The 27,796-nt window shown below is 38.1% G+C and overlaps 1 protein-coding gene across 2 annotated transcripts in view; it reads left to right on the top strand.

Annotated features, from left to right (window-relative positions):
- GRIN2A (glutamate ionotropic receptor NMDA type subunit 2A) overlaps nt 1–27,796 on the top strand; it is a 164,246-nt gene that overhangs the window by 75,295 nt on the left and 61,155 nt on the right. For both annotated transcript variants that reach the window (XM_021538020.3, XM_077786839.1), the window contains 2 exons: nt 16,335–16,927; nt 26,694–26,808. In XM_021538020.3, the coding sequence (XP_021393695.1) occupies nt 16,335–16,927; nt 26,694–26,808 (708 nt within the window). The remainder of the gene's footprint in view (nt 1–16,334; nt 16,928–26,693; nt 26,809–27,796) is intronic.

The raw sequence follows: 27,796 nt of genomic DNA, 5'->3' as shown, positions 1-27,796 counted from the left end.
CTGCATGATGTGTTATGAAATTTGCTACTCCTTCCTGTAGTATTTCATCAGTCTGCCTGTGTGCAAGTGTAGTAAAGCTAAGTTAAATTTCTGTGAGTACACAGAATATTACTGACATGAAAGACAAGCATGAAAGCGCTGTGGAAGAATTGTAGCCTGAAGAAAATTTCAGCCAGTCCACTTTCATTAACTTTAAATGGCCTTGGCAAGTCTGAGGTGTAATCTAGAGAGAAACTTGGAAGGCAGGAGGACTGCAGAAAGGGAACTGGGATGTGAAGAGGAATTGTGAACCGGGTTGAAGAGGGAATACACATAGAGATCAGAACATGACCTGGATTCTGAACAAAACAAGCAACAGAATGCTTTATCCCTTCTTACCTTCAATACACATCTTCAAAACTTTCATCCAGATTAGTGTTGCTGTTCCAGTGCTTAATTTGGCTGATGGGTAAATTACAGGTGATGTTCTTCTGGTTGTAATGAACTAAAATCACTGTTCTTACCCTCTTCTGGAAAACTACTAAAATAGCTCTGGCAGTATGAAACTTGGTTAAAATCAAGTCTGATACTTCAGCTTTTAATGACTAAAGTAGTAAATGTCTTGATTCCATAGTTTCTTCAAATTATTCATAAACTCTTAAATCATCACTATGTCTGGACTCTGACAGGAGGAATATGTTGTTGCTGTGTATATATAAACATGTAGGTATTTTGGGTATCGATGGGATTCTTACATTGATAATGTAAATATGATGAATTATACATGTTATTGTTCATATTTTTTACATGTACTAGGTGTATTATGTAACAAACAGAGCCCACAGGTTTGTTCAAAACCAGATTTTTATTACATGGCCTCCAAATGCTGGATGGAACCTACAAATGCGTAATGATGTACCTTGGAAAAGACAGAGTATCTGCAGGGAACTGAACAATTTATGACCTTCCAGAATGTTCTTTGTTGAGAAGCAGATTATTCCAGAGGTTCTTGTAGTTGCAGTCATTACTTTTCATCCTGTAACTGCACAGTTGGTGTCACTTACCCATAACACTCAAACTAACTGGGTTCTGCTGGGTGGGCTGTTGTGCAAGAGGCAAGTATGCTAATAATGCATAATGAACTGTCATGACCTTATGTTTGGGAAGTGTATGTATTTTGTCATCTTTTTTGATGGAAATTGCATGTTATTCTCTTGGCTTGCTCCCTTGATATAGTTGTACTCAGCACGTTCTGTTGATTGTGCTGATTAATTGGTTGCATCACTAGTATTTGGTTTTAACCAGGTGTTCATATTTTTCTGCAAAGACATTTAAGAAAATCCCCAACAAAACAACCAAAACCAAAAGAAGGAACCAAACCAACAAGGTACTTTTGATGCTGGCCTGTGAGAAATACCAAGGGATTGTCAGTGAGTTTGCTGTCTTCCAGAGCAGCAGCATTAGGTGGACTGCCTGTTCAAAGTGTGGAGAGATAATGTCATGCTTTTATGCTTGGCAGGAAAACCAAAGATGAATTAACTAACTTATTATTTTTTTTCTGATTTAGGCAGGAATTCATTCTAAGTGTTGAAGTTACTACTTGGTGAGGGTGGGAAGAGGTCTGAGTGTAACATGTTAAGAAAATGTAGAAATGTTTAAATACTTTAGGAAATTACTTCATATTCATTCACATTAAGGCATGGGTTTCATCATGTACCTGTGTGCATCTAGCAATTTTCTGAAAGAAAGTGAAGAGATGACAAATCTCTCTCAAATTCCCAGACAGCAATCAGGCACAATTTGTATCTCTTCTGTTTGTGTGTTGAAAAAGCAAGAACGTTTTTAGCATTGTCTTCTCAAATTCCTCTCCTTGTTGTATTGCAATTGATACGAATGAATTGATGAGAATATCCCTTATGCATCCATTTAAGTTCCGCAGGCACCAAGGTATGCACAGAAATCATTGTGGCTCCATTTTCAAGTAACAATTTGAGTCCTTCTTTATGGAGAAGCCATACTTTTGCATATATGCTGATTTCTGCTATAACCCCAAGCATCTGTATATGAGTTTAATTATGTTATATTTATTTATACCTAATTCTGTTCTTGGTGTTGAATTTTGCTCATGAATAGTTTATAAAATCTGTTCTATCTCAGGGGTTTAGGTGAGCTTGTAAGAAATAACAATATTTCATAGAAAAAACAAATGGGATGTTGTAACTGATTACCATAAGCTGTTTGATTTTTACATACAGAGCAAGAATATGTTAGTATGTCTTGTTTCTATGGAGTGACTGTATAATAATAAATTTAACTCCTTAATGAGATTGGTTGGACAAAAAATTACAAGGAAAATGTGCTTCTTAATCTTCTGGAGGGGAATGAAACTGCAGAAGTCTTCTGGTGTAAATAATACTACACATATATAAAATTTAGTATGAACAACACAATTTATTTTACAAGCTTGAATTTTTTTATTAGATGTTAATAGAATTTACAGTTTTTAATTTTTATTCCACAATCAGGTTGTGTAATCAAGATAATTTAAGTCAAGTTTTATCCTGTATTATGGACATCAATTGCAACACATCATCCATAGGTTCTAAAAAAACCTCTTTTAGTAAAAAACCCACTTTTAGACCAGACTTATCACTTGAAAGAGATTAGAAACTATTTCTGTATGTGTTTAAGACATTTCATGACGTGGGGCATTGTGACATGATTTTTGCTAAACTTTTCCATCTATTGTTTGGGATATGTAAGTCTTCCATGAGGAAAGATTTACAAGGATATATCTTATTCTGTCTCACTCTATGGCTTACTCCTTATTACAAAGGAAACCTGTTGTATTTTGGAAACTGAGAGCTGTTGAAATGTAGCTTTTGTGAAAATCCATTTTATGATCCAGTCATTTTACAAATGCAGTCTGAAATGACAGACATTAGTGCTGGCTAAGCTACATTATGGAGCGTAATGGACAATTATTGCTGTGATCGAGTGAGTTAAACTTCTATTGGCTTTCACTAATTTTATTTTAAATCACGTTATTCTTAGTATTTGTTTATTAATAAGGGTGATTAACTTGAAGAAATGGGCTTTTGTAAATGACATTCCTTAACAATTTGTGATTTGTGTCCAGTCACCTGTCACATTGCATCACTTCTGCTCTGAACTTTTCTATATTTTCTGAAAAAGAGCATGAATTCAAATGACAGGACTTCCTGTTTGTGTTTTCAAATGAAAGTGTTTCATTTAGAATTGGATAAAAAAAATTCATGTTTAATACTTTTATTGAGAACCAGTGGTTGTCCAAATTTTTACTAATAATAATCCACAAACAGTGAAAGGAAATATTTGCTGATACCCATGAGGGAGTTAATTTGTTTTGCACTTTATCTATTTCCAACATACTGAATGTTTGTCTCTGGCTCTGTGCCAGCTCTGGACAGCAGAACTGGTATAAGATGTGTTGGAAATAGCTGAGCTTTCACCAGAAATGGCTTTTAGAGGCAGTGTTCCAGATGAAATTTTAACTTGTGGGACAGCTGGTAGGGGGTCAGAGCTCACCTGACTCCTCCTGTTTTGTGGTGCTTTCCAACATCTGTCCTTCTGTCCTTCTTTTCCAGGCCTATAAAGGGGAACTGTTCCCTTTCCAGTGGGTGGAATTTTGCTCCTCTCCTCCACTCTTGTTATCCAAGATCCTTTGAGTAGCTCAGGGATTCTGAATTCCTTGCCAGTGATTTTGCAGTCTGTGCCAGGGAAGCTGAGCAGAGAAGATCCCTGCTGTGGGATGTTGGCCCACTCCCTGCAGCACGTGTTTGGTAGCACAAACATGGTCATTTGTTCTGTCTGTGCTTTATGGAGACACTTTTGTCCTGAGTACCCTGCTCCTGACCTGATCTTTAGCAACCCAATTCCTGCCACGGTGAGACAGGACCAGAAGTAAGCTTTCCTCTACATGAGCGTGCTTCTGCTCCTCTCTCTGGGGTTTCTGATGGGCTGACAGACTGCTGCCATGTAGTCTGTCCATCAGGAGGAATGGCAGGTCTCATGGATTTTCCAGGTGTCCATCTCCTCAAGAACTTCACCTGGACGAGCAATGTGACTTCCTGTGGAATGGAGCTTAATAAGCAGTATGGCAAAGATTGTACATCTCAGTTTTCATTTCTTTCCCAATTTTCAATACATACTGTGCAGAAGACTGTCTTATTTAGTAGGTGTTTGAAAAATCAGCACTTTTCTCCCTAATATGAGCTGTATATACCCCTGAACACAGAACAATCCCTGCTTGCTCCAGAATACTGTCTTCCTGGCAGAGAAGGTGGAGATTTAGTACAGCTTAATTATTTGGGTTTTAAAAAATTATTTCTAAATGTAACATGAAGTATTATCATCTGACAAACTTGAAATCACATTGCTTGTATACAGAGAATTATGAGTCATTGAGAGGAAGGTCAGAACTGCCTAGTGAGAGCTGTGCACTGACATCTTCCTCTGTTCTTCCACATTTCACCTGTATTTCAGGAGTTCTTGTGGAATATATTGCAGGGAATCAGATCATAGCTTTTATCTTTTCCTTTCTTGGTATTACATCCCAGTAAGTTGTTGTGAAGATCAATCCTAAATTACTTAGTGACATGTTTAATAACGGTGAAATAACACACCTGCTGTGACCATCAGGAAATGGCTGGGAGGCTGCTTTCAAGTCAGGAATTTTCAGACTGGATTTTGGACACCATAGGCTATTTCTAAAGAACCAGCAAAAGAAAAGCAGTCTTTGTACTTTGTAAATTTAACTTTGCTGTTCCAGAGTATGGCACAGGGGGACACAGAGACAAATGGAGATGGAACAGTTTAAGGGGAAGCACATTCCCTTGTGCCCTTCCAGTGAAATCTGAACTGCAACTGCTACCTCCTTAACAAGCTTTGTTACATAAGGTCCCTGAAATGTAACAAGTACTCATCTTTTATGTGTGGAACTGAAAGCTTTTAGCAACTTGTAAGAACAGGTGTTTTGTTTGTTACTCATCCCACACAAAAGGGATTTTTTCAAAGGAACCCAAAGGATTGGCATCTAAATCCCTTTGTTCTGTTAATAAAAATGATCAAGAACTCCCACTTTGTGTTTGTAGAGAAACTATTTTAGTTAACTGAGCATGAAACTCTTTTCTGAGGACACATAGAGTAGCAAAAATAAACCTGGCATGGATGAACCCTCACATTTGTACAGATGCTCCTTTCTGCTTAAGCAAACCTACCACTGAAAACTTTTGAGCATGCTGAGCTCCCATTGAACTTAGATGTAATAGCATTTGCAATTTAATTGCACAATGGATACTTGAAACAAATCTAACTGTTGTTGCATATAACAAGACTAGCCACAAGCCTTTTTTTGTTTCATGTTTCACAGGTTATAAAAACTGAACAGTATAATTTCATTTTTTCACAGAAATCCATGGAAGTAATTTATTTTTTTGGTGTTGTACCTATCCAGGAAAATGCTCCATGCTTTGTGTTGTTAAATGCAGCTAACAAAAAATTATGACCTTAAAACCATCAACCCATATAATAACTTTTGTTACTTATTTGTGTTCAGTACAAGGATCATGATGTTTCTCTCTTCAATATTGTGCAGGTTAAGGAAGATGTCTTCAGTCCTCTTCATATTGTACAAGCATGGTTTTATTTATTTATTTTTTTTTTCTAGCTAGAAACGAGATACTCAGTGTGCTGTAGCACTGCAGCATTTACAGGGTGTGGTATGACTGATAAATCTATAATAATTTCTAGAAAGAATTGCTATGCCTTGTAAGGAGATAAATAGTGTTTTGAACATTTCCTTTCTTGATGTTATGTTTTCCCTCTGATATTAACTGTAAATCAGAGCTATGCTTAAAGATGTTTTTCCTCTGCATAACTAAGGAAAAGTAACAAACTAAGCTATTTCACAGAAGTAGTTTTACTGCCCATGTAAAGTCTCAGTAATTTGAATATATGTTGGTAAAGTTTTTCTGCCTGGAGTATTATTTGCTTATGGGAATAATGCTTGGGAAATCTCTTGATGTGTGATATTCTTGCAGCTAAATCTGTTGGTGCATTCTTAAATGGAATGCCAAAAAGAAAATGTAGATTTAAGTCAAATGTGTGGAACAGTGTGGGTAGTCAGAAACCTAGATGCATTAGAGTTTTTTGTCTGCACATTTCTGTTGCATTACCTCACCCTCCATCACAGAGTGCAGTGATTGCTTATGTCCTTATCTGGATTGCACAGTGATGGGGGAAACGGTTGGATTTGCCTGCAGCTGACTTCCACAGCCTTCCTGTGTTCCTTCTGGTGTGGATGCAGTAGCTCTGAGCACTGGAGCCCTTGCAAGTGCTTTAGCACAGACGTGGTTTGTTTTGTGATTGTTTAAAGGCTCTGCAGTGAGTCCCAGTAAAATACTGTTCATTGTTGGTGTATTTTGTGCTGCCTTCTTATCAGTAGGATTAATTCTAGGATAAGCACTTAGTCACCCTCTCCTCTTGAGCTAGGCAATACGTAAGTAGGGATTTAGATCACATATCAGAAATTTTGTAACTGAACTTGCTTTTGACCTGCTGCTCTTAAATGTACAAGGGAAAAGGAAATTCATTTCTAGATTGATGGGCTGATCCCTCACTCTGAGAAAGCCTGTATATCTATTAGCATAGCACAAGAGCAGCTGCAGTTTTGTCCAGAGGCCAAAGACAGTGCCTGAAGAGGAAAATATAAAGGAAAAGCATAAATGGAACTTCCCTTGAGTACAGTCCCTTCTTCAGATGTGCTGATCGTACCTCAGAGCAGAGGAGCATATTGAACATTGTGAAACACTTCCTCCAAGAAGAATTTAAAAGCAGTATATGTTCTTTGGGTGAGTTACAAGGGTTTTGTCACTGTGCTTTCCCAAGGCAGGTGAGTCAGGTTTGTTCCTCTTCTTGTTTAGCACCCAGACTACCCGGAGAATAAAAATGCCTGTCTTCTTGATGAGATCAAGGGTCTTCAATCTCTTATCTTCCTCTGATACTTAAATTTATCCTACAAATCTCTGTTGCCATGGAAAGCTGCTTAGAATGGCTCCCTTGAACTCTGCTCAGCCTTCCTCTTAAAAATTTCCCTTCCCATCTGTTTGCCCTCCCAAGCTTGTCTCTGGCTGTTGGGTTTCTCTCTTTGGCCCAGTGCTGCTGAAGCAGGTTCACAGAGCTGCTGGTCCAAGATTTCTGGCTCATCAAGGAAAAGCACAGTTACAAGCACACGGTAGAAAATGAAACTGGCTTTATATTTCTTTTATTCCCCAAATGTTTTATACTCACCATTTGGTGAAAGGGGGTGGAGGAGGAGGTTGTTTGTTACCTTCGTTTTTACTTGCTAAGTGGAGATGTATGGAAATGACTTAGTTAATGGTTTTCTGGCTTCTCATCCTCAACACAAGTGAGAAGTGTTTTAGCATTCAGTTGATGCCAAATGTTTTCAGATAAGGAGATGATGTCTTAAGGCATTTTTATTTATATTCAATTATATCTTTCTATATAGTGTATGACATTTATGCATACGTGCAATACATACTATAAGTAAACAGCCTGTTTGGCTTAATTCAGCTGCTATTAAATCATAAATTGCCACTAATTTTGGATTTAATGCTGAATTCTTGGCCATAGTATATTTAAGTGTTATTGTGGGTATGTAAGGTTTTGATTCTGTTTACAGGATTAATAAGATTGGATAGTGTTATTTTAAAAGCTCCTAATGGCAAAAGCTGTAAATTTTTGCAACTTTTGTCAATGTGTGAGCTGTAAGTGATTTGATATTGCAGGATTTTCTTGTGCAATACTTGTACTAGAGAAGAGATTTGAACAGAGAATTAAACTTATCCTCAACCACCCTAAATTATTGTTCTGAGCAACTTTTCCTATAGTTTGGGATATACAATATGTATGAAGGCGACGTTTTAAAGTCATATCATTATGCAAAATGCTTAGGGTGTTACATACTAAATACCTGTAATGAAAATTTGTTCCAGGGAGGAATTATTGCATAGCATTGATATTTGAAAGTTTCCATAACCTGTTCAGACAAAGTATACTTTTTGATTGCACAGCAATAGTAATATAAACACGTCACATTTTACTTAGCTAAAATGTTACCACTACATATTTTAATTTAGCAGATACCCAAGAAGATTTCAAGTAAATCGGATTCTGTGGATGGCTCACAGTAACTTGTGTGCAAGTTTAAACTTATGGCTGTGGTAGAGTGAAGTCAATAAGGGTAACTGATCCTAAAAAGAAAATTAATTAGGCTGGTGCTGTAAAAAGCTCTTGGTCAGACAAAATGTGACCACTGAACTTTTAAAAAACTTACGATATAATCCTTTGGGGCAGTAAAGTATGTAAGTCTTAACTATTACAATAAAATTTTATTTACTGAAAATCTAAAAAAATATTAATTGGCAAGCTTCAATTCTTATTTAAAGAGGAAGATAAATCACTGTTTCTCCATTTCTTTCTTTTTGGAGTTGCTTGGAAATTTTAGAATCTTCCTTTGTGTCAGAGATCCATCTGACTTACCAAAACCTAGCTATCTGGGATTCATTCTGAAACTGGTTAAACCCCATGTACAGGGCTTATTTCAGGAAGCATAGCCATTATCAGCAGGATTGTTTTCAAGATTAATAATTAGACCTAGCTGTCTGCTCCGAGAAATAATATAACTCACTGTAACCTAAATGCTTTGCTTTTATAGCCATTTAAATTCCCCAAAATGCCCATACATCAAGAGAAGCTCACCTGTGCTGGCCTTATGGGAGCAGATGTGGTTCAAAGTGAATTAACTAATTGATTTGATAGATAATTCTCCACAATCACATAGTGCAGCTGGAGGAAGGTGAGGTATTCCCCATAGCCCAGTATGTTGTTTTGGTAGTAAAAAGCAGAGTGATATGAAACAAAGGGAACATTGGTAAATAAAACCCCAGTGGACTATGAGACATAGTGGGGATGGACAGTCTATATACAAAGATTTTTATTTTCTAGACATCTGCCCAGCTTATTTGGCTGGTATCCTTCCTACATCGTAAATCTTTATAGTATTTTATTTCAAGAGATGAATTATGTGAGTTGTAAGGAACTAGAAGTACTAAGAGAGGAAGGTTACCTAGACTTTTCCTTTCTTAAAATGCCTGTGTCTCCCTGGTGGAATTCCTGAGTCTTGGTTTTTCACTGGGCTAATTCACAAGCTCACTGATGCTCTCTTAATGTTTTTTATTTCTGATACCTGGTGAATAGCCTTCTATGAGGCTGAAAAATGTTTTTTGTTTCCAAAAACACACCTAGGCTATCTACCTTCCAACAAGTGCATTTTGATAATTTTGCAGTAAAATCGTGGTTTGGGGTTGGGTTGCATTATTTCATTGTGTTTTTCCTCAGCCAAGTAAGTGACCTGTACAGAACAAGCCACCCTCACTGTGTTCTGAACTTTCTCATGTTGCCATGGGGAGAGCTGGAAAGGACCCCATTTGTTTTCCTAATGCTGTCACCAAAGCTTTGTTTTCGTGTCTCTGATGCAAATTGTTGGCAGATGAACATTCCCACACAGCAGAAAGCCAGTTACTTTCACCAGTATTAATTGGAGTAACTTCAGAACAATTGCTTTTCCTGTCTTTGGAAATTCTTTAATTTTCCTGATTGCTCTCCCATTATTCATGACAACTGCTTGTAGAGGTTTCACTGAAAGGACAGACTCAGGAGCTCTCCATGTGAACTCAGGTGTTCCTTGAGGTGAAAGGTGTACTCTATGGCTCATTTAAAGTCATTTTCCTTTGGAAAATAAGGTCTTCTTGGGCTCTTCAGTAAGCTATTTATTTGCATCAGTTTAGTGATGACTTATTGCATGAATAAAGCCAAAGGACTTATACTAACCATTAAAAAATTCTAAATTTAAAAAACGGCAAAGCATTTATCTGCAGTCATGGCAAAGGGCATAAGGGAAATGATACTCGGCTATAATCCATCCTCTTTGCTACACAATATATTAGGTCAAACATGTTTTTCAGTATTTATTTTCTGGGTGAAATACTGTCAGAAAACGAAACTTGCATACAAATCCCATAAAGGCAAAGTATTTTAGGTTAATGCTGATTACACTGATGTACAGAACAACATGACTCAGCTTGGGTTAAAGAGTCAATGATTTATTTTCAAGACATATTTGAACATGCAAAACAAAAAGATTATCTTTTTGAAAACCCATTTTATTCTCCCTTTATTCTTTGAGACATCAGTACTCTACTTCTTATGTTTGGATTCTTTTTAACGCCAAAAGCTGCAGAATAGCTGTTACTTACCCAAATAGCAAAGCAGCTCCATATTGCCATTTTGTAGACCCACAATTTTGCCCTTCCTCATTGAAATATTTATGGTAAACATAGTAATACAAAACATTTCTCTAACTGTGGAAATGAAAGTCTATCTAGAAAGGAAGCATCTTGTTAATAAATTTCTCATCAAATGACCACCCAAAAATCCCTGCTGATTCATGTGGATCTCAGGATTTTATTGCCTGGTCACAGTCTTGTTGGCTCATTTCAGCTTTTGAAAACATTTTTCACCTGTCTGTTCTGGTTGATCAGGAGCTCACAGTGAGCCACCACAATTTCCAGTGTTTGAACAATCTGTGAAAGAAAACCCAGATGGTGAGTGAGCTCCAGCCCAGGAATGGCTCATGAGCTCTGTGCAAAACTAGTCATCTTCCATATTTAGGTTATTTCACTGTAATCACATATAGAGTTACTTTCATTAGATGTGGCACTCTATTTTTTGAAAATGTAGATGATCAAACCGAGGTGACTCTGCAATGATCACTAGAAACTCTGTTCTCATTCCTTTCTCTTTGTTTATTTGCTATTCTAGTACCAAAAAAAAAAAAAAAAAAAAAAAACAAACCAAAAAATGACAAACTTCAGCTCTTGTAACAGGCCTAGATAAGCCAAATGGGTAGTGCAACATTAAATAGATATATTAAAAGGGAAAAAACCCTGCAGAACCTCTTATCTAGCAAAATTCTTAGGATGAAGCCATGACCTAAATATACAGAAGTCTTTGCAAAATGTATTTCTGCAGACTCCCTCTGGAAATGGGAAAGAATATGCTTGATTAGGCCAGTGCTAACCTTCTGAAATCATGTTTCTTTGATATTTATTCCGTGAAATAATAAAAGGGGATATATCAGATATTGGAAAGCCGTAATGTACTCCCTTGCTTTCTATTGCCCTTCTCTAACTTCAATGTTCCTCTCATAGAGCAAACTTTTAAAATAAAAAGTAAGGCTTCAGTTTGTCCTTTTAGTTGACCTTTATACATTTAATGTCTGTGCATTTGCACCAGTTAAATTACAGACCAAGTAGATTTTCACCATTTTTCTGGCTCTGGATTCACCATGTGTGAGGCCAGAGAGGTGACAGGTCCTTGAGAAGCAAATATTTTCTGTTTTTTGTAAAAATGAGTAAATTATTTCCACCCTCACATATTGCTATGCTTTGTACGGAAGTAAAAATTTTTGTATAACCTCCCTCAAATTGCTCCCATGGTGATAATGGAGGAGTTTTCTCTCTGGGCACCTCAGTGAACTGTTTGTGTTGGGAATTGCCTGCTCTATCTCTTAATGAATAGAGGCGGAATTTAATAACTTAAGGATTCAAAAATATGCAGGGTGTCTTGGAGGAAAGATTTTCCTTCCCACTCTTCCACTTCAGTGCTTGCATTTACTTGAAAGTTTGGCATGGGTCTGTGCCCTTCCACAGAGGAAAACCCTGTGGCTGGGGCCTGGATATTCATGGCAGAGAAATGCAATTCACTTCATGTTTACCAGGGAACCAATGCACCACTTCAAGTAATCCATGAAAAATGGTACCAAGTTAGCACCTTGCAAGCTGCATGTTTTTACCTACATCCGAGATCAGCACAAATAATTTTGTCCAGTATATTTTTGATGTGATTCAGTTGAATTCATGACTAACCTCTGGCTTTCATTTTTCCCAGTATTTATAAAAATGACAAATAACTACGATATTTCATTAAACAGGGAACAGCTTGCACTGTGTATGGGGACCTGGCACCATATACTGTAAATCTTTATGAAAATGGGTTGTATGATTTGCAGTGGTGCAAAATCAGAGAAAAATTATTTTTGCTGATCTCTGTGAAAGAGAGTAAGAATGAAGCAATTAAGATAACATTAAAGTACTACTTGTAGTCCTGTCATGATAATCTTGTTGCTACTTGAATAAAATCATCCTCTGGATTGCTTTTTAAACTCTCTTTCATATTGGTTTTTCCCTTCCTGTCATAATATTGTCTTACTAGTGAAGTGACTGTCCCTCTCTGTCTGTGGAGTGGAAAATTGATTTGGTCCTCTGTTGACCCCAGTTTTGTTCTGGTTTAGAGTTTAATTTTAATTTAACAAAAGCTGATAACAAATATTTCTTTCCTCAGCTGACCAACTCGTGCAGCCTTTTCCCTGGCAGGCACAAAGTACCACCAGGGCTTCCCTCAGCTGTTACAGCAGCTGGGATTGGCCCCTGCTGAGCTCCTGGAAAAGTCAGAGCTGGGAAGATAAGATGTCATGACAATAGCTGAGGATGAGATTTCCAGAGAAATATTCCTGTAATTTGCTGGAATTGGGAAGTGAAATGTGCAGTTCTGACAACAGGGACAAATTTATTGACTGGATACACTAATTAAAAATAACTTACTCTAATATATTAATCTATAAATGCCAGCAGCAGGAGAGCTGGGCTGCTTTGTGCCCAAGTGTGGGAACGTTGAATGCAAGGACAGGACTTTGTCACATACAAAATTCAGGAATAACATTCAGCAAGAAGAAAATTGAAGGATTACTTTCTGCTGTGAAACATATGGGGATATGTTTTGCTGTAAACTGTACACTCATGTGCAAGACAGCAAGAAACAAAAAAGTTTTCATTTGCTCTTTATCTTCTCTTTTCACTGCTGTTTCTTGTTCACATGGATGTGGTGGAATCTAACTGAGAAGTTGGAAGAGAAAACTACTTATTCCATCTAAATCTTTACTCATACCAAGTGTAACATCTTCGGGTTGTCATGCTTTGAGATTTATCTGAGAAATTCCTATGTAAAAATTTTCTTGCCTTGGATAAATTGTACTCCTTCCTTGCAACCTCCATCAGTAATCTCAGTAGTTGGAGACATTGAGGAATGAAAGAAAAATATTTCTGGTGTGCATTCAAAGTACTTTTGATATTACATCTGTATTCCTACTTCAGCAATGATTTAGATGGATGTCTCAATACATGACAAGATGACAGTTAAATGAAAATAACGGAATAATTTTGTTTTTTACAAACATCATTCTAGTTTGCATTTGAATGTAGAAAATTGGAACTTAGTTTTTTATTACAAATATGGAATTTAATTCTGTATAAAGCAGAGGAATAATATGCTTTTTGAAAAGAATGTGAAGCTTTAAAACACACCAAAATGAAAGGCTCTGTAGATGTTTTAGAGTACAATAGTTGAATCTGATACGGTTTCATTTATTTATTTGCTATTTCTTCACTAAATTTCCCCCTTCCCCTCCATTTAATGGTTATGTCCTTGAATATTCTCCTTATAGTCATTTAAGTATCTGCTGAAGTTCCTAAGGCTGCAATTTCCTTGTAATCTTCCATCTGTTTCAAATGCATTGTAAATACAGTCAGGTCTTCAGCTCCATAAAAGCACCCAGTGAAGTCAGTGCAGTTACATGGAATTTCTTCAGATGAGAATCTCAATTGTGATGTTCGTGTCTCCGTTTTTCCTAACCCCAAACTTCGTTTCACTGTATAATTACAGATTCTTTTCAGCATTTTAATCACAAATTGATCATAGTTCCCTGATTTTGACTAGGCTTTGCATGCACAATTACAGGAAATGGGTTCTTGTAATATGGGTGTAACCTTTATGAAAATGTCTGAAACTCCTTTCTAAACTGTTTTTCAAACATAATATTTACAAAAGTAAAGGATTTACTTTTATGACTTCTCCTTTGTTGTCAGCCTGCTGCAATGGTGACACAGAGCATTGTGCTCAAGACTGTTCTTAATTGCCAGGGAAGATGCTAAGGACTGCTCTAGGTTAAAAATCTGTATTTACTAGTTATAAAGGTCACACTTGAAAATGTCCTTGTGATTTTTTTTTTTGCCCTCAAATACTCCAGTTACCTCATTGGAGAAGTTCCTTGTGATGCACAAAGGAGCAAGGTGTATATATTTTTTGAAAGAACTATTCCATTGATGTAAAACACATACAGAAATGGGGAAGAGTGAAAGGATATGATGGATATAATCTACTTAATCTACTGAAAATTATTTTACTTTTTACTCTAATTTAGGATAATCATAAATGGAAACCAAGATAAGAGCTGGAGAAGAAAACTGAAGTGATTTGCTTTGCATTACAGTATTTTGTATGCTCAGTTAGGAGCTGCAGCAAAGTTGGATTCATGGCACTGTCTGTAGATATTAACTTTACTTTGTAGTAGTAAATCAGTAATTAAATCATTAAATGCTGACTCTGAGCAGCTTTTCTCTGTGCTGAGTTCCTTTAGCTGTGAGAGTCCCCAGATGAAAATCTTATTTGCTGGTTTTATGTATCTAATGCAGGTCACCAGGAAATAGCTCCTAGAAGAATTCAGCAATCAAACATTCCTTATTCAATTCTTCTCCAAAACATATTTTATAACATTTGCAATTAACCCAAAACATTTCAAATCTGTCTCTGGCATTGAGAATATCATGAGGTACCAAAGAAGCCATGGCAGATGATTTCATTACCACCAGCAGTGTGTATTTTATACCTTCAATATCAGTCTTCAGGGTCTGACACAAGTTGTAAGACTTTTATTGCTGTCAAGCTATATAAAATCCTGGTGCCAGCTTCTTAACACTTGGAAAGCAATAACACTCCTCATCTTCTATTTAAAAAAGTACAGACTCTTTTCCTGGAATAGATTTGCAGGGCTTGCAGAGCTGAGCTATCATTCTCACTAATATTTGTATTTTAACACCACCCTGCCATGAAACCCAAATCAATTAATCTGTTTCTGTTCCCTGCAAGTATAAAATAGGGATAGCATTTTGTGACCATGATCATAAAACTCTTTAAATTAAAAGCATTGTGTCTTCCTTCAGAAGACTGCATAAGAAATCTTGAATGATTCATATATTATTTTTAAATTATAAGCTTTTGTTTCCCCAGGAGTTCATGCTTTCTGTGTCTGAAAATGATGCAAATAAGTTGCCTCTACTGGTCAAGAATAAATACTGAAGTAAAATAAAAATAAAGAATTATACAAATTCCTATGTATAGTTTAAGCACTCTAATTATTGTATGTAAATGCAGAATGTAAAATTAAAAAATATAAATTTAGATCTTACAGCAACTTAGTAAAAATACACCACTGAAAGTGTTTGGAAATTTAGTGCCAACCAAATGAATTGTGCTGCCTATTTCTGATGATGTTAAAATAAGCAGCACCTGCCCTTATGCTGTATAAAATGTTATGAATTCTGTAAATCATAAGAGAAATTTTAGAAACAAATCTGTGTTGGGCGACATTACAGAGCAATTTCAGACCCTGAGGCCATTGTTTGAAGTTATTCCCATTTAATGAGGACACTGACAGATTGCTGGTTGTCCTTGGAGTCCCATCCTGTTAATTCTCTCTCAGGCATCAATGGGCCATGTGCTCTGAACAGAGCAGGACCAGCAGCGAGCTCAGTCTCTGGGGACAGAAAATCTCCTTCTGCAGAGTCTGAAAGCTTCCACCAAGTCTAGTGAACCTTGGAAATGAAGTCCCCCTCAGACATTATGTCTGGAAGTACAGAGCTCCTCCAGCATGCATACAGCATGTGCGTTGCCATTTATTTCTGCTGTAATACAAATTGATGTGAGTTTGTCGGGCTGCATTCATGCGTTTACAGGAATGTAAAACTTCCTGCTGGAGAGTTGTTTAACTGTGGGTAGCTGTCCCCAGGGAGCTTCCTCAGTAGCTACTGATTTGAATTGTTGTCTTCAAGTGATTCAGCACTTGGAAATTTCCTATGTAAATATAGGTTTGTTCCTTTTTGGCAAATAGTTTGATTAGCTGTAAGTACCTATGATCAGTGTTGCTTACTGATGACCTGAAAATGTTAAACCACAGAAAGTTACTGGAATGCAATGGAAGTTTGGCGGCTCTGGTAGAACAGAAAGCAGAAGAATTAGAGGTTCTGTTCCCTTTGAAGTTGTACTAAGTTACTAATTTTTTGCTGTGTTTGGTATTCCAGGATGTCATGTCCACGTTCTTCCAGTTTGGAGCCTCCATCCAGCAAGAAGCCATTATCATGTTGAAGATCATGCAGGATTATGACTGGCACGTGTTCTCTCTGGTGACCACCACTTTCCCTGGATATCGAGATTTCATCAATGTCATTAAGACCACTGTGGAAAACAGTTTTGTGGGCTGGGACATGCAGAACGTCATCATACTCGATACTGCCTTTGGAGATGCCAAGACCCAAATTCAGCTGAAGAAAATCCATTCATCTGTCATCCTGCTGTATTGTTCCAAGGACGAAGCTGTCTACATCCTGGATGAGGCTCGCTCCCTGGGCCTTACTGGCTATGATTTCTTTTGGATAGTTCCTAGCCTGGTTAGTGGTAACACAGAAATCACTCCCAAGGAGTTTCCTTCAGGACTCATTTCAGCAGCTTATGATGAGTGGGACTACAGTTTAGAAGCTCGGGTGCGGGATGGCCTGGGGGTCATTGCCACTGCTGCATCAGCCATGCTGGAAAAGTACTCCTTCATTCCTGAGGCAAGAACGAGCTGCTATGGACAGCTGGAGAAAAATGACCGGCCCTCTCAAACCTTGCACAAGTAAGGATGATTGCTTTGGGTTATTTTAATCTCTTCAGCCTTGACACTTTTCTCTTTTATTGCCACTGTATGTTTCTTGAAGGAGAATATTGTTTTTTGCTAATCCCATTGAGCCCTTTTTAAGCAGTGGTTTTCAGATGCTCTGGGAGAATGTGCAAGAGGATTTGCTGCACTGATAGCTGTGCTCCAGGAGATGATATGTGCTGTGGAGAATAAACACTGCTCTGAATCTAGTGTAGAAGATGACAGAAATTGGTCTTAGAGGGTATGAAGCTGAGTGAACAAAATTGGACTGTTGTGTACTTTAACTATGAGGTAAAATTGCCAAAATGCTCTGGAGGCTGTGCCTGTACCTCTTGCATCAGCAGGAATGTGGTCGTATTGTACAAGACAAGCAATGTGCAGCATTAAAGCGCTGTCCCTGGAAATTGTAGGAATATTAGTTAGGCAACTGTTATCACATAAGAACTAAAATCTGTCCCCTTTACTTGAAAGGGTGTATTTTTATCACCTCTAATAGAATAACTGTGAAACTTTTAATCTGCGTTAATCCGAGCTGATATAGATGTTTTCTCTAAAAAGTTTGTCAGATGAACTGCCAGGCTTTAAATCAGGATTCTGTTTTTGTTATTACTATTTTCCTTTTCATTATCCCTTTTAGACATGGTGATTCTGATTACTTCTATCCAAAATGTTACATGGTAATATATTTCTTTATCTGGTCTGTAAAAGGAAGTAGGGTATTTTGCTCATTTTTTAATTTCTTGTGACAATATGGAAGCTACTAAGAAATATTTATGATCTTTGCTCTAACCAAATAGTGCAGATGAAGTGCTTTCTACAAAAAAGCAGGCACAGGAAGGAAAGTTGATGCTGATTTCAAAAAGAAGATTTTGGAACAGTTTTAATCTTGAGATGTATGTGCATATTTAGATTAGGAGTTGATTACCACACGATGTCCTAGAACAGTTGTTTTCCATGAAAACAGCATCTTTGCACACAGCATTGTTCAGAAGCTTTCTTAAAAGCCAAATGCAACTGAGTAAATCGATTTTAACATTTCCTTAGTGAGAACTTGCCTTTAGTATGGTTGCTGTTTTTTTTGTGCTTCCTTTCCTATTTTTGAACCTTTGCCTCTAAAACTACAAGTTCCCTGGAGACATTGCAGAAACCCCATGATTCTTTTCCTAATTATTTTAATTACCAAAATAACAAGGTAATACTCTAATCCACTAACTGTTTGGTACTTTCTGCTTCCTAAGCTGACCAAACCTGGGAGAAAATTCTAATACAGATTTTCAGTAATTTCTTAAATGACTCTGTAAGTAACAAATAGGGCACATTTGCCCTGTGAGTGGCTGCGTGGCTCTGGACAGCCGTGGTGTGTCCCTGTGCCAGGGCAGAGCAGGGGGAGGCACTGCTGGGGGCACTGTCCCACCCATGGCACCCTCGTGCTGCTTCTTAATGCCTGTGATGACAGTGCCAGGGAGCAGTGCAAGCATCCTGCTAGCCAAATTCTGTGCCTTAACAGCAGGACCTGACCTACAAAGGAAGCAGTCCACTATTAATAATTGAACTCCAGTTTCTGTGAAAGTTAAGTTGTATTCTGTTGTAAGTGTTGGGGTTTAAAATACTCTTAGAAGAGGCACAAAAACTTGAACCTGTTTTGAAAAAGGCTCCTATCCTATTGTTTGGCTAACACACTAGTGTAGACTTGAATTAAGTATTCTGTACTCAGCATAAGCTGTATTTCTCTAAATAATCTTTATTTTCTCATTAAATCTGCATGAGTACAAGAACAGGGCTTGTGAGTGCTAGGGTAGTGAGATTAGACTTCACCAGGAGATTCTGCAGCATGCAGTGCATGATGCACCCAGGAATTACTAATAGGAGAAGCTGTAGTGCACTGTCATTAAAAAAGTCACTCCCTGATGTGAAACACTGAGCTATAAAGTAAAAATACCTTTTCTGTACTGGAGATTCTTTGAGCTTCTCCAACACCACAAGAACAAGAAGCAGGCTGATTTTAACTTAAAAATGTCAGAATTATACTAAAATGAATAAAATTTAAATAGTCTTTCTTATGTAATAACTCCCCAAGACTATTCCTGTCATATATAATCTGCTAGCAAGGCAAGTATATACAAGCATTTACCAGTACTAAGTAATCTTGGGGAGCTGACCAGTCTCTCCATGTCAAGGTGAATTACATTAATTCACAGGACTTTCTCATCCTCATCACTAAATTTTACTTTTCTACTTTACATGAAATAATCAGTGCCCTCATCGGGGTTCTATTGTGAAGTGGAATCTTCACAGTTTCAGGCCCCAGATAGTGCAGTTACAATCTCTAAACTACAAGATAGAATATATATGTGCTGTATTAAGAAACTAACCTGAAGAAAGGATTTTGAAGCATGTTCCCAGTGAAAAGGGCTAAAGTAACTGTAAATAGCTTATGGACCTGGGATCTGCTGTGCTCTACCCCCCTGTCCATCTGGGAATCAGTGCTGGAGGAGCAGGGTTGAACAAGAGGACACTGCTGCAAACTCAGAAGCAGAGAACTCACTGGAAGTCAGGGATGTAGCTGTGGAAGGGGATGCCTGAGCAAAACAAAGCTCAAAATAGAGAAAAACCCCAGGATTTTTAGGCTGCATCTATTGTAATGACAGTCTAATTCAGCTTTAAACCCAGGATAGTATTCTGAGGCTATGCTATAATAGCTAATTTGCTTGTAAATGGAAGTTGGTAATGCTTTATGTATGAGTTCCCACATCTAGATAGCAATCTGTTTGTAAAGAAATTATATGTAAAGAAAGCAGCGAAGTAAAGGCTCCTCCTCCCTCTTTTTCAAATCCTTTGAGTATTAAATAGGTTTGAAGATATATTTGTTTTGAAACACACAATTTGTCTTTCTCCCATCACTGCAATTCTAAGATGCTTTTATTGGCTTCCTAGACCCAGAAGAAAATCAGGTTTGCATTAGTTTTTGGACTGATCTAATCAATGCTCATTTCTGGTACACATGGGAAAGCCAGTGTTTCCCTGTGAATAAAGGATTTATAATAAAATACGGGGCTCATTTTCAATGCATTAAAAACACAGATATATATATATATATTTGTATCTGTATTGATTCAGATCATCTTTTTCTATCTGTGTAAGACCTAGATCTCCCAAGGCAGAAAACCACTATTGTGTGAAATACTGGCACAGCAGGATAAATAGAATTAGCACCTCATTAATGCCAAGTCAGTTGAACAAACTCTTGTTCTCTCTGAAAAAAGGAAAACACAGAAGCAAACAAATAGGGAAACACAATAACCCTGCCAGTCATGGAACATGCTGTTGCTTTGTGCATTGGAATGGTGCTGCTTTGTTTACAAGAGTACCCATGGTGTGTATGAAAGTCCTGACCTTGGGAGAGACATTTCACTGCAGCATTTCCAACCACACTGATCCTTACAGGGATGGGTGAGGATGGTGAAGCCGTTGCCATTATTCAAAAACCAAAAAGATGTGTCTGTCCATAGGTAGTCAGGTGTTTGTCATGTGGTGCTGGTATTTGGTGAGATTCTGTTCTGAAATACAGCCCAGCTATAGGCAGGATTGACAGACCCATCCTTCCTCAGTGAAGGTGTACCAGAAGGTATCCTACCCTTCCCAAGCACAATTTCCTTTATTTGTCATCACTGAACCAGGAGCAGGAGCAATGGGCAGTCCACAGGACCAGGGAAAAAGCTTAGTTGTCCTTGCTGTTGTGCTGCTGTTACCCTCCAGCACAGCACCTCTCTCAGAGGGAGAGGTTTGCTGTCCCCCTTGTCCTGATAGTCATTCACCAACTTCAATATTTTGATTCCAGCTTCCATCATGGCAGATAAATTCACCTCTTTTGAGCGAAATCTGGGATTAAAGGGACACAATGGTTTGATGAATAATCCAGCAAATCTGTTTAATATTTTCCCACTTACACATCAACTGCCAATTTATAGAGGATTTGTTAATTTGAGTCTGAAGACTTGGGAACAATAGGTATCATCTTCTTTATTGGATGAAGGTATATAGATATTTAACTAATTATATATGAGTCCAAAGTAAAACTAAACTTCACAGGGAACACAGGAGGGTTGTGCAGGGGAACACTCTGCCCCAGAGACCCCAGCATGGTGCTGGTTTATTAACAAAGTGATTCAAGAAACTATTGAAAATCTGTATGAGAATTTCCTCCCAGATTTGATCAGTTTAGGAAACAGAAAGTACCAAACAGTTAGTGGATTAAAACATTACCTTGTTATTATGATAATTAAAATAATTTAAAACAAGAGAACAAGCATGGCCTCTGGCAGGGGAGTGGAGCCTGCTGTCAGGGCTGAGAGCAGGGCTCAACATCCACATATCAGTGAAGGTTCTTGGAGATGGAGCTGCTGCAGGCACCATCCCCCTTGCAGGAAGCCAGGCACATATCATGGGGAAGAGTTTGGGATGCTTCTGAGGTGGTGCAGCAATATGTGATCAAATTAGGGCTGTTTTTGAAATGTTGATGCTAATAATAGCATTAACTTGCTGAACATTCTGGTGTTCATCTGTGGCACATCCCAGGGAGTTGGGCTCTTTCTAACTTTGCTCCCTCCCTTTGCCTCCCTCTTAGAAGGGTTCCCCAAGAATTTTGAAGTTTGCAGAGCTGAGGCAAGATGACTTTTCCAGAGCCAGAGGCAGTGAATGCTTTAAGGAGCAGCTGGCAGGAGGTCCCAGAAGCTGGCATGCAGTTCCTTTTGCACAGTCACCGAGCAGATCCCTCCCAAAGTTTTACTCATCCTGCTGGCTCCAGGCCTAGGGAGACACAGCTCCAAAGCAAGGGACCCTGTGCAGGAGCAAGGGCTGGGAGTGGGAGGAGGAGGAGGATGCACAAAAAGGAAGAAGTGACTCTGCATCACTGCAAAGGATTTGAATTTAGGAAAAAAAAAAATCCTACAAAGCATAATATATATAATTGACTTTAAAAAATGCATCAGTACCTTGTTTAATAGGGTTCTATTGCAGATTTCAAGATGTACTTCACGCATTCTATGTTCTACATTAAGCATTTTTTGATTTAATTTTACAGAGGAAATCTGTTTCTTAATGATAAATAATGTGTCTTGGGAGTTTCTACTGATAAGTATCATTCAAATGTCACGGTTGAATCATAGCAAGGAAGTTCAGCAGTTCAGAGCACCAACAAGATAGAGAAGAAAATACAAAATTTGGATTCACTCCTGCTTTTTAGGTATGAAGCTGAGTGAATGTCAAGCCTAGATAGGCTGGCTGTCTAGGTTATTAAAATGGTTGGGTTTACACTATTTGTAGGAAAAAGAAATATTGCCAGATAACATATTCGTTTTGAGGCATTTCATCTGCTTTAAATCTCAGTTTGGAAATCCCTTCTTTGAGAGACAAGAGGGAGAGTTTCTCTTATGCAACATGTATTTCCCCAAGTCTCTGCTGCTTCTCTTCATTGCCTGCAGCTCTCTGATGTTTGAAACACTGCCCCATGGTGAAGAAGACACTAAATAAAAAATGATAATCCCTGATGATGGCACCTGGGGAGTTTATCAAGTTTGATTATCTCATTGAGGGCAGCAAATGTAGGTCTGAACTCATAGCAGAGAGGAGACCCCTGGTCCTTCTGCTCCCTGCAGCTCTCAGGCCCTGTGCTTTTACAGGTCTAGGGACTAAGTTCTTTCCTTAGAAGGAAGCTTAGAAGTGACACATTTTCATTAATGCCTCTGCCCTACCCATTCTATTTTTCCCAGCTGCTGGTGTGTTTGGGAGCTGCATTCTAGGTGAATTTCACACTAATTATAAACAAGCCTGTTACTGCAGAGCTGATTGTGTTCCTGAGCCTGACCAGTCCTGGATTCTCTTGTGGGACACAGGTGGGTGGGCAGGAGAGGGTTCATGCTGAGGATGCTCCTCCCTGGCATCCCAGACAGAGCACGTGGAGGGTGCTGAGGCTCCAAGGGTGGCATCACCCTTGCTTCTGTTTCATGGGATTGCTCTGCTGTGCTTCCATTCTGCCCTTTTTGGCTTTCTCAGGTCACCCTGAGAAGTTTTTGAAGCCAGGGCTAGGGCTGATCTTTTTTTGGAACACAGTGACCTTAATAATTTACATAAAGTTATGGGTTTTTTTCCTTAAAGTAATGCCCAACACAGAATCCACTAACCCTTCTTGGTTTTGCTCTCAAATTCTTGGATCTATTAGGAGAACACTTGTATTTCTTGCATAGACATATATATAGTAAACCTCAAAGAAATGCCACAGCCTACAAACATGTTTGCTTTTTATACCATAGAAGTAGAAAACCTCAAAGATTCTGCTCTGGGATTTCAACTATTCTTATCCAGTATAGGAAATCCTTAACAAACACCTCATGGCCGAGGAAGTCCACGTCTCCTGTAAGGAGTCTGGCCAGAAAGATCAGCAAAATTTTATCCAAGCAAATGTGCTCTGAAAACTGAGCTCTGATCCCTTTGGCAAAGTCTTCACTCACTTGTTAATTGAATTAGAATCAATGAAGTTGTGATACTGTAGTTACAGGGTAAGAAACCCCAGCTTTTTTAGTATGTTCTGGTTTTCTGGGTAAAGTTAGGATTTTGACAGGGATAAATATTGCAGTTCTGGCATTAATCTGAAGATACATGTGAACTACTTGAACTTTCTGAGGCTTTATAAAAATAAAGTTGGAAACCTTCAGAGAAGTTAGTTTAGCTTCAAAGGCTTGCTGTGAATATGACAGCAAAAATGTTCTGCTGTGATGTTCCACCACTTCCAAGGTGGCAAGCAAAAACAAATTGTATAAATGTTTAAAAGTATTTTTAAATACATAGTTAAGGTTCTTTGCATGATAAAAACCCTATTTTGTATTCAATGTGATATTAGCTTAACTTCTGTCAGAAAAAAAGTGCCATGTTGATGTATGTATCACCTGGGGAATCTTACAAATTTCAGTTTGCAAAAGTTAATTAAGACTTCAGTGTCATAATACCATCACAAGGCCTTGTGCTAGCGTGTCTGTGCAAAGGTTGTAGCTTTAATGAGGAATGAAAACAGATTAACTACAAATCCAAGGTATGTTGCTAATTGCCCCATCAAAGTAATGAGTTCAAATAACTAAACACCTAATTTAGTTAAGAACAGGAATTTGCATTTCCAAAGCTACTTCAGAAATATATTTTATCCAATTCAGAAGCCAAAGACCTCTTGCACTGAATTAACCTTGGATAAACTTAAAACACTAGAAGAGTAACATAATATAAATTCTTCACAGCATTATTCCTAACTAGGAGCAGACAAGCACTGGGCATTTCTTTGTAGGACAAGCAGTTTGGGATCGTGGCCAGTAAAAGCAGAGCAGGACTTCTGTCCTTTGCAGAGGAAAAAAAACAATTCAAAAGTGAGTGTAGGTTGTAGGCATTGATTTCTGGAGAACACGGCAGCTGATGAATTTTGTACAGAAGAGTGTGCTTGGGGAAACAAGAATCTCTTTGAAGTTCTTTTTTATTGCTGCAGTGTGAGAATCTGGGGTAGCTCAGAGTGCGTCGCTCATGGATACCTTTGTATCAGGATCAGAGAATACACTTCTAAGAGACTTTTCAGATTAGGGAATTAAAAAAAAAAATCCCAAAACCTTGCAAAATGTGTTCCTTTACTTAATGGCTGGAAAATGCTCATGATTTAAAATATACACTGAGCTCACTTTTTCACTTTAGAGGTGTGGTCTTTTTGGTAGTCTTTTTGGAACATTTGAGCTTCAGCACTGCATCTTGTGATGGCCCTTGACTATCTTCCAGACTAGGACATTAGCATATAATCCCAAAATGTGATGAGTAGTGTTTGAAATGAGGGGTGGTGATCCTGCTGAGGAAGGTTTATCCTCCAACCCGGTCACCATTTTCTGAATGGTTAAAAACCCAGGTGAGGTCAAAAGCCAGATGGGGTGCAGGGTGTGTTTGGCTCCAGCCTTAGGAGGGGACACAAGGCTTGGCTTTCAGCTCCAGTGCAATGAGGGGGTTTCTGCCTGGCCTTACCAGGTGAAGTGTTCATTGTGGGGGGCATTACCTCATGGGTGTGAGTTGGGACAGGGGGCAGAAATGCAAAATGCAAGTATTGCCCATTTTCACAGCACATCCTCGATTTCCTCTTGTGCTCACTTCCTGGGCATTTCACTCCCTGGGTCACAGTGAAGGTTATGCTGGTTCCCTACATGTGTGCACAAGTAAATCCTATTTGGTGTTTGCTGCCTCTCAAGGTGGCAGACAAGCTTTTTGTTCCCAAGCAAGATCTTTCCCTGTTGGATGAAAAATAGAATATACAGGAAATTAGTTCAACTGGGCAGCAAAGTTCTGTCAAGGGGAAAATTTTGACACTGGAAGCCTGTAATGAAATGTGAGTTATTACAATGACTGAATTTGTCAAACTGATGCTGAATGATGTTAATATGGCTGTTCAGGTGCACATTTATTTATTAACTTTTATGATACAATGCCATTATTTCTTCTGGGTCTATATATGTTTATTTAGTGTGCTTCTGCTACTGGCATTTTCAGGCAACTATGTTAATACAAAAGCCTTCTCCTTTGAATCTGGAGCTAAGGAATTTTGTCTGTGTCACGTTTGCCAGGAGATTATGCTGCCACTACTGCTAAAAAAGCCAGCCATAACAGACAAACAGCTAACCCAAAAATCTCCTCAAACCCATACAAACATATAAAACAGTATTGGTGTCTTGTGGGTAAAACACTAGAGGTAATGTATGAAGAACAGTGAATTTCTGCCCTTCAGAACACATCTCTCTATAGGATGGACATCTGCATTTCTGTCTGCATCAGTCTTGGGCTGAATTTCTTTCAGTTAAATGCATTGAGAATTCAGAGCAATTCAATGTGAGTAACTTCAGACCACAGAGATGGGCTGGGAGACGTATTATCGCCTTCCCAAGATTTGGAATTGCAGTTTTACTTCTTACTGTGGGATAGCCCTGTCAGCTTTACACTAACAGTGTGGAGTTTTGTTTTTTTTCAACAACATTTTAAAATTTTTCATTCTTTTAATTTTATTTTGTATCCCTCTGGATTTGTTTTCCTATTCGAAATACTAATAAATTCATAAGTCTTTTGAAAACTGTTGAAAATTAAGCTAAATGCAAAAGAATGAAAACATAAAGCCTTTTTCTTTTGAAATTACTGAACTGAATATTTACCAACACCTCCAAGACTTTCAAGTCTGGTTTTGGCATTAATGGAATTTATCCTCGTGGCACAACAACACTGTATGTAGTTACAGTTTTGGGAAGGGCTGACAGGACTCCTGGAGGTCTGAACAGGGGAAGACAGATCAGATGCACTTTGCTCTGAGTACTACACAGTGACACAATAGTACAGTGTCACACACAGAGGTGATGTGGGTTTGTTTAAAATGCTCCTGAAAAGCTGGTGAGGTTGTGCAAAGTGCCAGAAAGATTATTCAGGGAGGGGAGAGATTAATCATATATAACATGTAAGCTGTTAAAAATGATGTCTGCATTATAATTAATACACTAACAATATTTTGCTTTGTCTTGAGCTGTGAACTGCTTTGAAATGCCCCGAGCCCCCACACTGCCAGCAGAGGCTTCCCACAGCACTGGTGCACGGGTCTCATCAGTGCTGCTGCTGGCTGCCCTTGCTGCTCATTAACTGCTGGACAGCCCATTAATTTTTCAATGAACTTTTCTTGCTTGCCTTCCAGGTTTATGATGAACGTGACGTGGGAAGGCAGAGATTTGTCCTTCACAGCAGATGGTTACCAGGCCCACCCCAGGCTGGTGGTGATCGTGCTGAACAACGAGCGGGAGTGGGAGAAGGTGAGCGCTGCTCCGGGGCTGGGCTGCACGCGTGTCACCCACTGGTGCTGCTGCAGCAGCTGCCTCAGCACTCGGGAGAGACCACTGTACACCATCCTGAGCGTGTCTGAGGAGTTTTAAAAGATCAGTGAAGAAAAGCCACGTGGAGTTCAGGTTTCTGTGAAATGCACCTTGCATTTCCAGTTCTTAAAATTTAGTAAAGCAAAATGGGTAACTGAAAAATGTCCAAAAGTTTGGTCCTCAGCTACTTGAATTTGGATGGATTTTTATATCTTGACTATTTCATTCCTTTTATTTGCTTGATTTTGGTTTTTTTTTTTTTTTTTTGGACAGATTTTATAGTAAAAGCACACTTTAAAAAAAAACAACTGTGAAGTTCTGTTGCATTGGAGAATAATCCTGTCAATATTTGCCTAAAAAAATTCAGAATCTTGACTAGTCCAGGTAGACAAGTGATCTCCATATAAAGTTTTATATAGACTAGAAGGAAAAATGTTATAACATCAATGTTAATCATATATGCAAATAATAAATGAAAAAGTTTATCACAAGCATAATTTCACCTAAACTTCAGTCTTAGCCTGTGATTGTTATGGCTCTGAGTTTGCAGTCTATGTCACGAGGTTTAAAAACTTGTTTTAAGAAATTATTTTTAATATAAGACTTTAGGAAAGCATACATTTAAATCATCCACCAGTTTTATTTTAAATTCATGAAACGTGACTCTGCATTATCTAAATTTCTGCTGAAATTTATGAATTTTTTTGTTATAGTTTTAAAAACCCATTAAATCAACTTAAAACTCCAGTTTATAAGACTACAAGACTCTTCATGATGATGAATAATAATGACAAAATCAGAATTACTGAAGGACATCTCAATAAATATGCTAGTCATGCAGAAACAGAGAGTAGTCCTAGATTATGCTGTGTATTTCTTTATGTTCATTTGATGCAAATTTAATTCTCTGGATAAATTTAATCCTCTC

The sequence above is a fragment of the Lonchura striata genome, chromosome 16, assembly GCF_046129695.1.
Source record: "Lonchura striata isolate bLonStr1 chromosome 16, bLonStr1.mat, whole genome shotgun sequence".
NCBI classification, from domain to species: domain Eukaryota; kingdom Metazoa; phylum Chordata; class Aves; order Passeriformes; family Estrildidae; genus Lonchura; species Lonchura striata.
This window is presented reverse-complemented; position numbering and strand designations above follow the sequence as displayed.